At 45.4% G+C, this 17651-nt stretch overlaps 1 protein-coding gene across 2 annotated transcripts; it reads left to right on the top strand.

Annotated features, from left to right (window-relative positions):
- The first annotated feature begins 112 nt into the window (after positions 1-112).
- Nsfl1c (NSFL1 cofactor) lies at positions 113-17556 on the top strand. Of its 2 annotated transcripts, XM_027421550.2 has the most exons (10): positions 115-293; positions 2417-2514; positions 8604-8678; positions 10512-10517; positions 11059-11224; positions 11707-11799; positions 13098-13207; positions 13899-14036; positions 15850-16014; positions 17151-17556. In XM_027421550.2, the coding sequence occupies exons 1-10, from the start codon at positions 189-191 to the stop codon at positions 17311-17313; spliced, it is 1119 nt and encodes a 372-aa protein (XP_027277351.1). In that variant the 5' UTR covers positions 115-188; the 3' UTR covers positions 17314-17556. The 2 variants fall into 2 exon arrangements, with proteins under 2 accessions (XP_027277352.1, XP_027277351.1); XM_027421551.2 differs by lacking the exon at positions 10512-10517 and having other exon boundaries at positions 113-293.
- Positions 17557-17651: the final 95 nt, after the last annotated feature.

Raw genomic sequence — 17651 nt, 5'->3', positions numbered from 1 at the left:
AGCCATCAGAGGGCGCGAAGCGGCTGGGTTTCCGGCACGGAGGGTTTTGCGTGAGGCACCGCGAGGGGCGGAGCCTACGGACAGGCGTCCTGCTGCCGGGCCGGGTAGAACGGAGGGCGGAACGCAGCAGTGAGGTTGGGGCTGTTGCAGTGTCGGCCGGAGCGGTTTGGGAAGTGCACGGGGCGAAGATGGCGGAGGAGCGGCAGGACTCGCTGAGAGAGTTCGTGGCGGTGACGGGCGCTGAGGAGGACCGGGCCCGTTTCTTCCTGGAGTCAGCCGGCTGGGACCTGCAGGTAGCTCCGCGAGGCGGGCCGCAACGGGCGGGCTGGGGAATGCGGAGCCCAAGTCCGCGCTCCGATCCCTACGCGCCCGAAGCGCACAGTCATCCCTGCGGGCCAGGGCCCTGGTCCAGGCCTCATGGTCGATGCGTTCGCTTGCCACGCGTCGCCGGCTCGGCTTAGGAGTTGGGGGGGCGCGGGCGGGCCCCGGCCTGCTCTGCAGGGCCTCGGTTTTCCTGCGGACTCGCAGCGTCGGCCAGACTTTGGGGCGCTGCGGCAGTCCGCGTGGAGGAGTCGCCTGGGGGCGTGGCTGCCGCGGGGAGCGCCTGCGGGTGGCCGGGCGGCTTCAAGAGACTGGCTTCCAGATGGAGCCCCACCTAGGACGCGGTGGTCGTCCACTTCCGCGCCCTCAGCGGTGTGGTGCTGGAGGGAGGAACCCTGCCCGGGCGGCCCACGCCCCCGTCTTGCCTAATTGCCGGGAGAAGCTACCTGTGGGATTGTGGTACAAGGTTGGGGCCTCCTCACTTTTCCTAGTCAATTTGGCTGTAGAATGGGGAATCTCTTGGGATTTACGTCTTGTTCACTGACACGTGGTAAATGGTCACTAAGTACTTGCTTAATTTAGAAGACGAGATAAGCCTCACCAGGCGGGGGATGTTGTACACTTCTGATCCCTAGAGCAATGCCCATCTTTCGGTGCTCAGAAACGCTCAGTATTTAGTGTTAGAGAGAACTGATTGCATAAACGTCCTTGGCCAGCCTACATCTTAGGTAGATGATGATGACTAATATTACCTACTACAAGCCAGACACTGTTCAGCATTACAGAAATGTCTCATTTACATGTCTCACATTTTGCAGCTGAGACTTTGGAGGATAAGTAACTTGTTGAAGACCTCACTAACTACTAATTAAACAGGTAAAGACTAACCCTATTTTACCGATGAGGAATTGGACCCTCAAAGGGACAAGGAAAGTGCTCACTGTGTGACTGCAGCATTTAAATTGCTTCCCCAATTATCTTCCCCAAAGATAAAGCTCTTTGGTGGTGTGGTCAAACAGACCTTCTGAGGCAGAAGACCTCTGAGCTCCGTGGCCAGCCTGGTCTAAGTAGTGAGTCAGAATAGCCAGGATTAAATAGAAAGTCCCTGTTTGGGGGGGGGGAAGTCGCACACTTTTTACAGGCACTGTGAAACCTCTGTGCTGAACAGAAACAAAATGGAAAAGCTTCTGTCCCAATAGATCCTCTGAACCAGGGCTTTTACTTGTGGGGTAACCTGGCTGCCAGTGCCAGGTTTTGAATGCAGGTTCTCTAAATGTCAGTTCAGTGCAAGTGCTAAGACAGCACTGGTTATATTATGTGAAGATACCTTCAAACTGTCCCATGATAGCTCATTTCCTCCTATGTGGCTGGTCACCTTGTGGGCTGTATCTGCCTCCTTCAACTGTCTGGAACCTCATAGTTCTGTCTTGTCTCTTTGGGTAGAGAATATGTGATAAATAAATGCCTACTCATTGAGTTGGTGACAGTCACAAATGGCCAAAGGACTCGTGTGTAAAGCTAAGGTGACAGTGTATTAATGGTAATGGTTATCTCATTTAGTGTTATAGGGTTGGTAGGATGGTAACCCCATTTCACAAAATAGGAAATTGGGCTTCACAAAGAAATATAGCATCTAGCCCTATGCTGTATCACTTCTGTTATAAAAACATAAGAGTGAGAGCCTGAACATATTACCTGGTGTTGAACTTGATCCTACTTCATACCTCCAGAAATTATCTTCATTTCTCAGTTCTTCTGTACCGGCTATAAAATGAGATAATAATAATAATAATTATGGAGTTCTAAGTGGATTAAATAAATTAACACATGTATAGGATACAGACAACCTCACAAATCCATACTTTTCAATGCTAATCTTATTTGTTATCTTTGTTCTCCCTTAGTGGGTGGGGGTTTGGGGGGATTGTTTGTTTTTTCTTTTCAGGCAGTGTAGATTGTCTCTTGACTTTCTGTCTAATTTTCTCTGGTTCCAGGTATAAGACTTTTATTTTTTTTTTTGAAGTGTAAACTATGTCTTTGAAGATATTTGTTGGGTGAAAGACTGGAGGGTCCCAAGATACTCTCTGTGTTTCAGATTGCACTAGCAAGCTTTTATGAGGATGGAGGGGATGAAGACATTGTGACCATTTCACAGGCAACCCCAAGTTCAGTGTCTAGAGGCACAGCTCCCAGGTAAGGACCGACTTCAGTTGCTACATGAATATTTCCAGGAAGGGGGCTTTCTGGCTTTACAGAGGGTTCAGGCCTAGGTGTATGAAGGGGTTTGAGGATCTACTTAAGAGACGTGGTGGCGCACACCTTTAATCCCACCACTCGGGAGGCCGAGGCAGGAGGATCTCTGTGAGTTGGAGACCAACCTGGTCTACAAGAGCTAGTTCCAGGGCAGTCTCCAAAGCCACAGAGAAACCCTGTCTCGAACCCCCCCCCCCAAAAAAAAAAAAAACCAGAGAGAGAGAGAGAGAACAGAGAGGTTCAAGGGTGTACTTAAGTGTTTTTGTTTTTAATGTATGTGAGTGGCCGGGTGTTGGTGGCGCATGCCTTTAATCCCAGCACTTGGGAAGCAGAGGCAGGCCTGATCTCCAGAGCAAGTGCCAGGATAGGCTCCAAAGCTACACAGAGAAACCCTGTCTCGAAAACACCAAAAAAAAATGTATGTGGGTGGTCTGTGCACTGTGGAGACCAGAAGAGGGCATTGGGTTCCCTGGAACTGGAGTTAATGGATGGCTGTGAGCTACCGAGTGGGTGCTGGAAGTTGAACTGGGGCGTCTGGGAGACACTCAGTGCTCCTACCCACCATGCCTTCTCTCTAGCTTCTGCTTCAGGTCTTCATCTCATCTCTGCAAGTTTCCATTCCTTTGTGGATGCTTCAATGTTGATGAGGCTAGATGACTTTAGGAATGCCCAACACCCTATTATTGCATGGGGGGGGGGACCTCTGTGATCCACCTTTCCTGGAGTTGACTAGGGAAGATAAACACTGCTTTGTGTTACATCCCCTTTCCTAGACCTCTTACTCTGGTGGCCAATCACAGTTATGATCTACACAGAAGAAGACTGTTGGTCTTCTCAGAGGCAGAACTCATGTGCTTTTAGTCTAATTGCACTTTGCAGAAAATTTTGCTGGGTTTGAATTAACTCCAGAATGCAGAAAGAATGTCTCTGCCATGAAGTGGTGAATTCTCTCTTGGAGAGCCTTTGAACTTTGAAGTACGTTTCTTCCCTTTGAGAAACACTAACACCAAATCTCATTGGTCCTTCATTCATACCTTTCCCTGCCTTTGGTTTCCACAGAAGAAAGGTCATGTTTTTTACTTATTTGCAGGTGCTAGGCTATGAGGTGCTAGGCTATGAGGTGCTAGGCTATGAGGTGCTGATAAAACATTGTAATGTTATTGTGTGGGGTACGTTGTATGAGTGGACTACTGGCAAAGGTGGCTAATTTCTTGGGATCCAACTCTTTGATCCAACCTCACTGTTGGGTTATTGGTGTGTTAGAAGTATCATGGAGAAGTTGAAATGTAACCTCTAATGCCAGCCACTTGCTCCCTCCTCGATTCTCCTGCAGTCTAAAAGTCTTAGCACATTAAGGGTTTATTAGAGTCGGGCCAAGGAGGCTGACTGCCAGGTTCAGACCCTCGATCAGAGACTTGTTACTTTGAACAGGATATGTATGTATCTCAGCCCCTCAGTTTTCATCACTGCCAAATGGAAATGCTGGTAGTGTCTGCCACTTGGCAGAGTCAATGAATTACTACTTGTTAGGATAAAGTGTGAGAACCTTGGCGGATTCCATGCAAGGCAAGGGTGACCAAGGCAAGGGACAAACATACCAGGCAGAGCTTAGTGAAAAGTTTTATTAGAAAGGGAAAGGTCTGGGGGAGAGGTAAAGAGACACAGAGACAGAGGACAGAAGAGAAGAGGGAGACAGGAAAAGTCCTCTGCCCCAGGGGAACAGCAGGAAAGAGAGAAAGAGAGCATAAGTTGGCAGAGGTCTTTCTTTTAAACAGGTCCTTTGCACCTGGGCTGACCAGGGTACTGCCTGAGTGCATTCTGCTAGGTGACAGGGGCAGACCAGCATAATGCCTGAATCCTTACACTACTTACATAGCAAACCAGGCATGGTGGCACATAACCTTTAATCCTAGCATTTGGGGAGAAGATAGATCCCTGAGTTCAAGGCCAGCCTGGTCTGCATAGTGAGTTCCAGTACAGCCATGGCTATGCAAAGAGACCGTGACAAAAAAAAATCCGGCCGGGCGTTGGTGGCGCACTCCTTTAATCCCAGCACTCTGGAGGCAGAGGCAGGTGGATCTCTGTGAGTTCGAGGCCAGCCTGGTCTCCAGAGTGAGTGCCAGGATAGGCTCCAAAGTTACACAGAGAGATCCTGTCTCGAAAAACCAAAAACAAAAGAAAAAAAGAAAAAAAGATTATAAGATTGGCACACATGAAGGCCTATTGGCCTTACCTTAACTTGATAGTGGGCTTCAGTGAAGCAAAGAAAAGGAAGGAAAGGGGGTGTGGTTTGTTAAGTCATTGTCTTCGTTTAGGAGGGAAATGCTGATGTGATTTTTCTCAGGAGAAACTAAAGCTAAACTGTACTAGCACCGCAAAGGAATTTGATGTGGAGTGGGGTGGGGGAAGTTGCTTTCCAACCTTTGACCTAGCTGTTAGAGGATACCTAGCCTTCTGCTGGCTGATCCCTGTTTGCCTGCAGTCTACCTTTCTTGTTGTATCTGATGCCAAGCAAGAATACTCCGTCACTGTGCTCCTCCTTTGACTCTAGAATGGGGCATTTAGTGTGGAACCCCTGAGCCTCTAGGAGGAGTCTGTAAAATGGGCAGAAGAAAGTTCTATGATGACCCATCCCTGTCATGGTGTGGCTCTATCTTTGTTGGTGTCTCTTCTCTAAACAGGCATGCTGGCTCTCTTGCTCTCTGCCTGTCAATCTCAGTGCACCTTCCACCCCCATGCTTGTTCCTCTGCTGAGCAGCACCCCACAGCCCTGTCCTCACAACTCTTGATTCTGTTCACTCTAGCCATATCCATGCACTGATAAGTAACATCTGTCCATGTTGTCTTGAGCCTTTGTTCTGACAATTTAACTAAAATTTTTCATTTGAAAATGTAATTTCTGAAATCTCATCTGAAATTATTCTAATAAAATTAGAAGTAGGAAAGTGTTTCACTCACCATCTGTCTAGTGGTGCCAGATAACCTCACCTGTGTTCTTGTCCACCATTCTCATCAAGATGTAGTCTCAGAAAAGCTGAGTCACAGCTGCTGCCCTGGTGTACACAGGCTCATGGTTATCTAAATCCAAAGCTGCCACATGCTGCCTTCCTGCTCAGCACTTCCCACTCCTGACTCCTGTCACTGAATCTCACAAAATGCAACAGGCAGTTTATTTTTTTCGCTCTTGATCTAGCAGAATCTGTACTTACAGTTTCAGGACCTGCATTATCCCCTTTTCTAAGTCTGTGTTGTTCAATAGGCTACCCCTTCCTCTTGTAGCTATTTAATTAAAGTTAAGAGCAAATAAGCCGGGCATTGGTGGCTCATGCTTTTAATCCCAGCACTCGGGAGTTGGAAGCAGGCGGATCTCTGAGTTCAAGACCAGCTTGGTCTACAGAGTTCAGGACAGCCTCCAAAGCAATACAGAGAAATCTTGTCTTGAAAAACCAAAAAAAGGAAGGAAGGAAGGAAGGAAGGAAGGAAGGAAGGAAGGAAGGAAGGAAGAAAGGAAGGAAGAAAGAAAGAAAAGCAAATAAATGTTCAGTTATCTATTTGCATGTGCTGCATTTTATTTTTCCAGACAGGGCCTTTCTATGTAACCCAGACTAGCTACATGTAACGGATTTTGCTGTCCTCCTACCTCAGCCTCCTAAGTCCTGAGATAAAGGTGTGGACCACCATGCTTGGGCCTAGCCACACTTTAGATGCTGAGTGGCCAAAATGATGTCCTGTGTCTTCCTGGTTGGACATGTATATAGAACATTTCCAATGGTCACTGAAAGGAGCTACCACAGAACCAAGATGGCCGGCTTTAAAGCAGAGAGTGTACTGAGGGACTTGGGAGGTAGTTTAATGGCCTCCAAATGAAGACTATTGAATAGAGGATTCTGACATTGATAATGTCCCCAGCACATTTGTCCATAAGGTGATTCTCTAAAGCATTAACCCAGAGCAGTTGTTCTCAAACTTGAGATCCCTTCCCATCCTCAGCAGGGACTGTGCAGGGCAACACTTGCAGATTTCAGATTTAAGATGGTTGAGAATTCACAGATTCACTTCTGATCTAAGTACTGCACTTGAGAATTGCTTCAGTGGTCCATAAGTGCACCATAGCATGCAGAGACCTCTACATGAATCAGCACCCCAGCAGTACCCAGAAAGTCTAAGAGGTTAGTGCTGAGATTATGTCCATTTACATATGAGAAAGCAAAGGCTTAGAATTTAAATAGTATGTCCAAAATCCCAAACTAGGGGGCAGAATTAGGATGGGAATCATCTGGACCAACACCAAAATAATGTTAGATGCTACTGGATTTGGGGTATATAGGTTTAGGAAAAAGGGAAAATCCATATGGAGAGTATCTTATTTGCTCAGGAAGGTGTATTCATGTATATGAATGTGTTTAACAACAAAACAGTAGAATTTTTTTCCAGTGGATTCTCAGTCCTAACATATCATTCATTCAAAGAGACCAGGGCAAGTGACCATTAAGTTGCCTCTCCAGATATTAGTGTAGTTGTCATCAGTAAGAAGATCCTTTGTACTGTGTCATATGCCTCTCAAAAAATCCATGGGAGGTTACTCTCAACTAACTCAAGCAGGAACTGTGTTTGCATGGGTTTTGTCTTCTCATTTCTAACTGATGAAACCTCAGAGTTTCTCCTGATCTCTAATTGTTTCCTTGAAACAAATCTTTAAGACATAGACATTCCTAGTAAACAGCTGTTCCTCTTTGGCCTCATGAGTCTCAATTGCCCCCCTTTCCATTCTACATTCTAGGAAAGCTCCTTTTCCCAAGGAATAATGGCATTTATTTTTCATCTTTATAAGTGAAATGCATTTCTCATGGTCCTTAAACCTTTGCACTGAGGATAGGTCCAAACAAGGAAGAAATTGGCAATTGAAAACAATGTTAGCAGAGCTAACCCCTCAAACCTCCTCTCTGTATCCTTCGGGACTATTTTCAAACCCCAAATATTAATAATAATGCTGTTTTTGCCAGGTGAGGTTCCTCATGCCTATAATTTGAACACCTGGGAGACTGAAGCATGAGGATCTAAACAACAGAACCTTTTTCCTTATTCTGACATAGATTCAGGCAGCGAGCTTCTCTTCACCAGTGCTGCTTGCCACCCACACATGCATTCTCCACAACTCCTTGACCCTTCTCTAGTATGTTATTCTCTTGTTTCTTCTGTGTTTACGTTTGTGTTTCCATAATGCTATTGTAGTTCCCCTTTCCCCCTGTCTCCACCATCCTTTTTCTACTCAGTCACCTATCCACTAGTTCCTTGGTAATGATCCAAATGTGTCCTATTCTAGGAAGCCTTTCTTGGTGTTCTGTCTCCCCCACACTAGACAAGAGGCTTTGTGTTTATAAGGTCTTGTGTATTGTCACAACCACTGTTGTGCAGCAGTACAGTGGATAGTGCTTGACTTATCTGTGCCACCAGCCTGTAAGAGCTATGTCTAATTATCTTTATAAATCCAACATTTAGTTGGTGCCTGTCATGTTAAAAATTAAATGATAAAACTATTAAATAAGATTAATTTTTTTCGATTTTATGTGTATGAGTATATTGCCTATGTGTATGTATGTGTACCATGTATATGCCTGGTGCCTGCAGACCTCACAAGAGGGTGTTCAATTCCCTAGAACTAGAGTTACAGATGGTGACTGTGAGCCACCATCTGTGTGCTGGGAAGTGAACCTGGGTCCTCTGCAAGAGCATCAAGTGGGAGCCATCTTTCCATCCTCCTTAAATAGCAAGTTTTACAACTAATAATTACCTCATTCCCCCATTCCCAGAAGAGCTTAAATTGGATTCCACTTTATTTCACAGTAGTACTTGCTTAAGTTATTCTCGGTCCTATATGACCTTAACAGACAAATGCCACATCCTTTGTTATCTAAACTTAGGTCACTCTTCTGTGTTGTCTTCACACCATAACATCTGACCCATACTGACCATAGGTGTTGCCTTTCTTTAACTATTCCTGAAATAATTTTGCTCCTTTCTGTGCCCAGTGATAATAGGGTGACGTCCTTCAGAGACCTTATTCATGACCAAGATGAGGAGGAGGAGGAAGAGGAGGGACAGAGGTAAGGCTTTGAAAGGGAATGCAATTTAAAGTATACATTGGTGCTTAAATCACCTGGGATAAGATGTGGGACATATGTTCACTATTGCCATCTATCACTGCTGTCTATAGGGGGTATGATATCCTAAGAACAGTCTGTTCCATGTAGTTTAGAAGTAATCTCTATCTCATTGCTATGTGTGCCCCCCCCCCACTTCATGTTCTGGGCTTTGTTTTATTAAATTTTTTCTAATTGTTAAAATAAGATAATTTGTTGAAGGGTATGGGAAGGGAAACAAAACCTCCAAGAATGGAAAAGTTACCCATAATATCACACTGCAGAAATAGCCAAGTATCCACATAAATGTGTATTCTCCCAACACAATCATTGTTTTTACTTTTAGGCATGTTGTAATAGAATTATTGTTTCATTGTGGAAATATGACTAATGAAGAGTATAGCATTTTTATTTATTATTTATTCTTTGATTATTATCATTAATATTTTGTTATGTTCCCATTATACTTGTTCTGAGTATAAACAGACTTTTGTGTTTTACATAGTGAAGAAAATTTATAGATACTTCCCTGCTGACACTGAAATTCCTGTGTTTTCTGTAACTTCGTTAGCCCGTGTGTCAAGTGGTGTAGTGTGTCTGTACTACTGTAAATGTCAATGCTGTGAGCATCTTTGTATATTCATCTTTGTCTACTTATGAATTGTTTTTCTTACAGTAATTCCTCTAACAAATACCAGGTGAAGAACATAGATACTTTTAAGGCTGTTGATCACAGGCTCCCAGTTCTTAAGCCAAGACTTAAAGATCCCTTAACTAAGACCTTTCAGTTCAGGCAGAACTATATTTACCTGGATTGAACAAGAATAAACTGGTGGCTGTAGCCTCATTTTTTGGGTATTTATTCTCCGTCGGTTTGCTTTGGTCTACCAAGCATTCCTCAGGTAGTTGAAGATAACCATTGTGAAGATGTAGTGACCTCCCTCACAGTAGAGTTCTGAGAAGTCACATGTGTTCTGTTCATCCATGTAGTGCTTCACACTATGTCAGAACTTTGCTTTTAAATATACTGGAGACTCAGGGATGTTGTTAATTTTAAGGTTTTATAGTTTTCAAGTAGAAGGCACTATCACTTGCCTGGCTGCCTACCTCCCAAGTACCACCTCCATCTTTCCCAGCCTGGTCGCATTTGCCATTTTGACCTTCCATTAATTCACATCCCTATAGCTTCTTTGTCCCCTAGACACTTCAGACATAAAACATTCCCTGCAGAGCCTAAGCTTTGTCTCCCATTCTACAGTAATTGTGAATAATTAGAAGACCAAAATTGATTTTTACAAATTCCTACTGGCCGCTTTTAGAGACATACTGCTAAATTAGTTTAAGAATTGATGAGGGCTGGGAGTTGGTGGCGTACACCTTTAATCCCAGCATTTAGGAGGAGAGGTGGGTGGATCTCTGAGTTTCAGGACAGCCAGGGCTACACAGAGAAAACCTGTCTCAACCCTATGCCCACCCCCAAAAAAAGATGAGGGAGCAACCACATGACAACTCATTCTTAGATCCAGATTGGTGAAAAAGTACTAACTTGTCTCAAGTTGGTCTTGGACCACTAGAACACCTGGTGTCAGTATCTTGGAGCTTATTTTCAAGATTGGAGCTTCCCTGGCATCTAGTATATCTCCTGGGGTTCCCAGTGTATAACATTTCATAAGTTTGGCAGGTGGAGCAGGTCTTGGGAGTTGTGGGTGTGGTGTCCTTCTGCCTCACATGTGTGCATTGCTCTTCTTGTTCTTTTGCATACATCTGCTGATTTGAACCTCACGTCCTTGACTTAAGGAGCAGGTAGGTAGGGCATGTGATCTTTCTCTCATTCTCTCATTTCAAAGCAAGAAAATGTGCAAGCAGTACACTGGCTTATGACTTAGGTCACCCAGTTGTCGAGCCAGGACTGGATCCTGGCAGCTTGTAGTAACTGCACCGCTATCATTAATCCAGAGCTCTTAGAGTTAGCTGCTTCTGACTTGGACCTCAGCTGCTGCTTCCTGGAAGTGGTCTACAGATGGATGATCCCTGCTGAAACTCCTGCACTGATGTGTTGTTGTGCATGCCTGGAATGTTCTTTCCCCATCTCTTCACATGATTTCATCCTTAAAAAGCCCCAGGAAATACCTAGGCAACCTTGGCTGTCATCCCCAACTTCCCACCCCTACATTGTGCCAGAGACCCTTACTGACTTCATGGCTGCTCCCATACCTGCCTGCATCTTTTTGTATGTGTTCCTAGCTAGCCAATAAAGACAAGAGACATTTTACCCTTTGCTTCAGTGTGCCCAGAACCTGGTACATTTGTTCATTTTCTGGTGTGTTTGGCATTTTCTACACAGGTTTTATGCTGGGGGCTCAGAGAGAAGTGGACAGCAGATTGTTGGTCCTCCCCGGAAGAGAAGTCCCAACGAGCTGGTGGATGATCTGTTTAAGGGTGCCAAAGAGCATGGGGCTGTAGCTGTGGAGCGAGTGACCAAGAGCCCTGGAGAGACCAGTAAACCGAGAGTGAGCATAAGGGTGGTGGTGCCCAAAGGAATTGAGTTCAACAATGGCAAATAAGGCCTGCTTTCCTCCCGCATTGACTAGTTTCTTTGTTTTTCTCTCTTAGCTACTTGTTCTCCTATGTAGAAGACTAGTGGGGCCTGTGTTAGAAACATGCCTACCTAATTTAACCAACCTAGTGTTTACCTTTATTTCACTGTAATTAAATTTACCACCAATTATGTAAAAATTTCTGTGCTTGGGAAAATCAAAAGCTCATAGGTGTTATGCTGTACCCAAACTCCTGCGTAGCCCTTATTTCTGAGGTAGCTATTCCCTTTAGCTGGGTATTCCAGCAGTCACCCCTTATCCTGCCCTGTGACCTGTGAGTTTGATATCCGGTAGTTCTCAAACTTGATCAGAATCTTGTCTTTCTGCCTCATCCCAGTGTGTCTTTGTACCTGAGTAACTTCACCACCAAGTGTTTATGAACTTGTCCTTTATAGCCATTTGCAGGAGGGGGCTACCGCCTTGGAGCAGCACCAGAGGAAGAGTCTGCCTACGTGGCAGGAGAAAGGAGGCGACATTCGGGCCAAGATGTAAGTGTCTGCCTTCTTGGGGATACTTGTGGACTGTTGATTGTGCCCATTTTCAGAAGGGATTGGTCACGTGTGTGAACAGCAGCCTCTGAAAGAGGAGCCTATAGAAATAGTGTCCTTGCTATGCTCTGAATGGAGCTTACCATAAAAATGAGACAATTTTCACTTGGTAGGCAGAGGGCCAGGGCAAAGGGTAGGGACGAGGGTGGGCACAGGAAGGTTTTTGAGCATTCTGTGGGTCTCAGACAAAGGGGCAGTGTATGTGGGTTCCTCTGGTAATTTGGGTGTAGCTTGAAGAGAATGTCAAAGAAGGTCTAAAATATGGATGGGCTTTGTTTGGTTTCATTTTGTTTGACTGTTCTTTTTTTCCGTGTACATTCACACACACAGACACCATGTCATAATACTACATAACTTTGAGTCTTTTTAAATTTTTTTAACATTATACTACAATTTGGTGTAGCTTTGTGTCCATTCATTTATATTAACTTAAATAATTAAGTTTTATTCCAAAATAAAGACAAGCAGGAAGAAAGTAAAATTTTTATAGACTTGTAGCACGGCCACCAGTGCATTGGTTGTCAGCTTTCCAGTGTGATAGGGAGTTGTTGACAAATTGTAGATTTCTTTTATTCTTGATGGTTTTTGTTTGTTTGTTTGCCTTTGTTTTTCAAGACAGGGTTTCTTTGTGTAGCTCTGTAGTCCAGGCTGTTCTCAAACTCATAGAGATCTGCCTGCCTCTGCCTCTTAAGTGCTGGGATTAAAGGCGTGCGCCACCACCGCTCATTGAGATTTATTTTTATTTTTAATTGTGTGGAGGGGACAGGGTATATGTATGTTGTACAGAGGCCAGAAGAGGGTTTGATCTTCAGAAGCTGGAGTTAGAAGCAGTTGTGAGCCACTTGGCATGGGGCTGGGAACCAAACTTGGATCCTTTGCAAGAGCACTGCATGCTGTTGACCATTGGATCATCTCTCCAACCCCAGGTTTCATTTTTAAAAACTGCACAATAGGTCAGGAGTAGATTTGACATTGGAGTTGCATGTCGCACAAGCTATACATGAAGCACATTGGCAGTTAGGTTGCCCAGGTGTGAGTAAGTTATGTACTGCACAGGCACCTTGCTAGTGAAGTCTCCTTAAAACAATACCCATTTCTCCTAAACTGTGGCATAACACGTTTCTAGTTAGGTTGGTGCTAACACACTCCTTGCTGTTTTTATAGTAACATGGTGGAATAGTGAAACCACACTCATTTATAGGTTCCTGTAACTAACCACTTACCTCCTGTTGTCACAGGTTCATGTAGTGCTGAAGCTCTGGAGAACTGGATTCAGCCTTGACAATGGTGAACTCAGAAGCTACCAAGACCCATCCAATGCCCAGTTTCTGGAGTCTATCCGTAGAGGGTAAGCAGAAAAGCCCAGGTTAGTCTCATTTTAGTGAGTGAGATGTCAGGTAGCAAAGGAAGAAGCAGCACTTATTTGAAAAGTAATATTAGTGAAGCATATTCAGCACAGTTGACGTGAAGATTCACAGGTCACTCTAAAATATTTGGTCCTTTTTTTCCATTTGCCCTGAGATAGCACTAAGTAGGCAATGCTGTGACTGAGCAGTTAGGGAAGGTAGAGGCAGGCAGGTAGCCAGATCTTGGTGACTTTACCATGACCAGTCTCCCTCTCCTTAGGCCCTTGGATATGAGATGCTATCAGGGTGGGGTCCCCCTCATCTTCTTCCTAGTTCCTCTCCTTATGAAAGTCCTGAGGGATGTAGAAGGGAGACAGGGAGAGGTGTCCAGACAAAAGAGGGAGAAGGGCTTGAGAAAGCAAAGGGACTGACAGGCTTCAGCCAGATTCACCTGCTTAGAAATGGTGTGGTCCTCAGTGGGCTGGGCCCTCCCACATCACTTGTCATTGAAGACAGTCTCTCAGAGACATGCCCATAGGCCAATCTGGGCAAAGCAGTTCTTCAGTTAAGGTTCCCTCTTCCCAGATGACTGAAGGTGGCGTCAAGTTGACAATAAAAACATAACTAGGACAACCCCATTGCTTGTGTGTTCGTTCTGCTCACAATGAACCCCAACATTGCCTTTTCCCTCAGGGAGGTGCCCGCAGAGCTTCGGAGGTTAGCTCACGGTGGGCAGGTGAACTTGGATATGGAGGACCATCGGGACGAGGATTTTGTGAAGCCCAAGGGAGCTTTCAAAGCCTTCACTGGCGAGGGCCAGAAACTGGGCAGGTGAGAAGCAATGTCTCGGGAGCCGGACTGTCAGTCCCACCAGCCAATCCTGAGGCTCACTGTGAAGAGCTCCTTGTTGCTTACAGAAACATGGCCATAGACCAATCTGGGCAAAGAAAGCAGTGTTTCAGGGGAGGAAGAGAAAGAGGCTGGGTTGTAGAGTCTACAGTCTCCTTTTCACTTTATAGTTGTGTGGCCTTAGGTTGCATGGCCTTAACTCCCTCAGCTATCAATTAGTATTCATAAGAGTCCTTACTCCATAGGATTATTGTTGGGAGGAATAAAAGAGCCGATGTATTTAGAATTGTGTGGCATGAGCAGTATATTTAACATACCTGCTGCTTTGACTAAGAATCTGGAGTGTTGGGGAAGCTGGGATCTGGATGCCAAGCCTAGAATAAACATGCTGGGGTTAAGGAGCTTCTAACTTCCTTATCCAACACAGCCTCCCAGTAGTATTGCTCAGGATGCACAGGGACTCTTGGACATTGTTGCCCTTGGAAAGGCTGCTTTTCCATTGTCCTGGCAGCACAGCATCTCAGGACTACTGTTTTTTGTACTGTCTAACACAATTATCCAGAAATGTCCAGTTAGTGTCTGGAAAGTATACCATTCTAGTCTTACACACTTGTATAATATGTTTGTACACACTCATGGATGCTCCTTAGTTTATTGGAGACGTGCCCTCAGAAAGGATTCTGGGACCCTTTCCACTTCCTGACCATGAGGTGTAAGCAGTTTACTCTGCCATCTAGGCTTTGCTCTTGCAATTTGGCATTCCTACCTTTGGAAATAGACCCTCAAAAACTGAGCCAAATAGTCTTTGTAAGTTCATTACCTCAGGTATTTAGTTGCAGTGATGAAAGATTGACTAGTTCATATGCTCTTTTATCCCCTACTTTTTCTTCTCTCCCCTATTCTCTGACCTTTCTTGGTACTCTTCCCACTCACCCATAACCGCCTTTCCATTTTCATGTTATTTGTGTCCTATATTGAAAACCGGGCATAGTAGTGCATGCTTGTAATCCTACCACTATGGAGGCTATGGCAGGAAGAAACTTGATTTGTTCAAGGCCGCATAGCTAGTGGGTGAATTTGGACCTGATGCATCTCATCCTTAAGATGTGAGTACTAATGACTGGCAGGTATTCTGTTCATATATAGTCAGTCTGTTCAGGAATCCTCACGCCTCCACCACCATAGTTGGCACATATGAAATGCATTGAGTGAGCTCATACTCAAGGATGCCTGCCTGGAGAACATAACAGAACCAATACTTGTTAGGCTGTACAGACTTGAACTGTGTCCTCTAAGCACAACTGCACTGAGGCTGAGGCATCCTGATCTATGAGTTCTTTAGCCTCACAGCAGTCTCATCTCTGCTACTACAGGCTGTGCACTTGACCCGAGTAGTTGTTGCTTGCGGTCTGAGGTAAATATACTGGGTTCCTGGTACCAGTATATTTTCTTAGTCACTGACAGCAGCATCAAGAGCAGCTTTGGGCACATAACAGTTACTCACTGAGGGCTGGAGAGATGGCTCAGATGTTAAGAGCACTGGCTACTCTTCCAGAGGTCCTGAGTTCAAGTCCCAGCAACCACATGGTGGCTCACAACCATCCATTATGAGATCTGGTGCCCTCTTCTGGTGTGCAGATATACATGGAAGCAGAATGTTGTATATATAATAAATAAATAAGTTCTTTAAAAAAAAAAAAAAAACAAAACAAAACAGTTACTCATTGAGAGCCCAGAAGTTCCTGCCTGTGAGGCATTGTTTCTCCACTGCCCTGATGTGCTCCATTCCCTTTAGCACGGCCCCCCAGGTATTGAACACCAGCTCTCCAGCCCAGCAAGCAGAAAATGAAGCCAAAGCCAGCTCATCCATCTTAATCAACGAGGCAGAACCTACCACGAACATCCAAATCCGGCTTGCAGATGGTGGGAGGCTGGTGCAGAAATTCAACCACAGCCACAGGTACTTGCATTGTCTGGACTACCTTTTGCCTGCATGTCCAGCATAGACCTGTGGGAAGCAGGTAACAGGGTCTGTCCATATCCCATCTGTAAGTCTCATTCCTCATTTGGATTAAGCCACCAGGCTCTTTATTCAAAGGAAGTATCTCTGTGGTTTTAAAGATAGGAAAACCTGGGGCACTGTGGAATGAAGAGATGAGCAGGACAGATGCCAGAAGGCTGTTGACAGTGAAGATGGCAGTTCCTTTCTCTAAATCAAGATCTAAATTTCAGCCATGGTGGGTCAGCTAAGCCAGGTGTGGGCCAGTGAGTATTCTGGCAATCCTTGAATGCTGACCAGATGTGCCTATGGGATAAAGGTGTAAAGCAAGCCCAAAGATCTTCCTGAATTCTTCCAAGATGTCCCTAATGTTGGTGCTTCCCTCTGAGTTGTGATCCATCTCACTAACCAGTTACTAATTTAGTTTTACCTCACTGGTTAGCCCCTGCCTGGTGACAGCCTGTGCAGAATGCAGGTCTAGGCTGCATCTTGTATGATGCACTCTCATGGGTCAACAGCACATAGTGGCAGAAAGCTTCTGTTGATGCCATCTAGGGAAAATGCTGTTTCCATTTACTCCATCCTTGTGACACTAAGGTGCAGGGCCGTGCCTGGGGAAGGGATTCCTAGGACTAAGGAATTGCTGACATCAGTTGAGAAGTCCTCCTGTGGCATCTGCCCTGCTGGGATTCGCAGTCTGTGGGCATAGCCAGTAGTCAGATGGTCCCAGAAATGTGTGCTCACAGCCAGGGCTATGCAAAATTGGGGGCAATAGGAGGCAGCCTTGCAAAGAGTCCTGAAGTGGAATAGGATAATGAAAGGCGGAGTGTAGAAGGAAGGAAGGAAGAAGAGAGATTAGGACAAGGAAAGAGAGCACAACAGGGCAGGCCTAAGGATTTCGGGAAGAGAGGGCTTCAGGCGGAAAGGGGAAGGGATGAGCTTATGTGCTTCCAGGTGACAGCTTTTGTCTGCTCTATGGAGAAGGGAAGCAGGCATGGTGAGAAGGCCTCCAGATGTGTTCCTCTTCCCAAGGGCCAGGGTTAGGGGCAGCAGCCGAGCACCCTGCTCATCACCTCCCACTTACCCTATCCCTCCAGGATCAGCGACATCCGGCTCTTCATTGTGGATGCCCGGCCAGCCATGGCGGCTACCAGCTTTGTCCTTATGACTACCTTCCCTAACAAAGAGCTGGCTGACGAGAACCAGACCCTGAAGGAAGCCAACCTTCTCAACGCTGTCATCGTGCAGCGGTTAACATAACTACTCAGCTGCTGCCTCACCCCCCTATGTGTCTCCCATGACTGCAGCCATGCCCATGGGGATCACCCTCCTGCTCCCTGTACACATCCTTCCAGTGCCGCGTCTCATCCGTAGCTCTGGGTTCTTAGACTTCAGTTGGACATTTGTTTTCTCTTTAGTTGTATTTCCTGGGTTTTTGTGGTGATCAATGGACTTTAAAGAAAAAAATAAAAACAACCAAAAAAGTTGAAGGAATAACACCAATCCTGTTGTACAGAAACTCTCCCGCTGGAGCTGTATTTGATTGTTTGGGGCATGGTAAGGGGACTTTGCATTTATCCTCTGCATAAAGTCACTAT

This window comes from Cricetulus griseus, chromosome 6, assembly GCF_003668045.3.
Source record: "Cricetulus griseus strain 17A/GY chromosome 6, alternate assembly CriGri-PICRH-1.0, whole genome shotgun sequence".
Classification (NCBI taxonomy): Eukaryota; Metazoa; Chordata; class Mammalia; order Rodentia; family Cricetidae; genus Cricetulus; species Cricetulus griseus.
The sequence above is the reverse complement of the archived record's forward strand: the minus strand, read 5'-3'. Positions and strand labels throughout refer to the sequence as shown.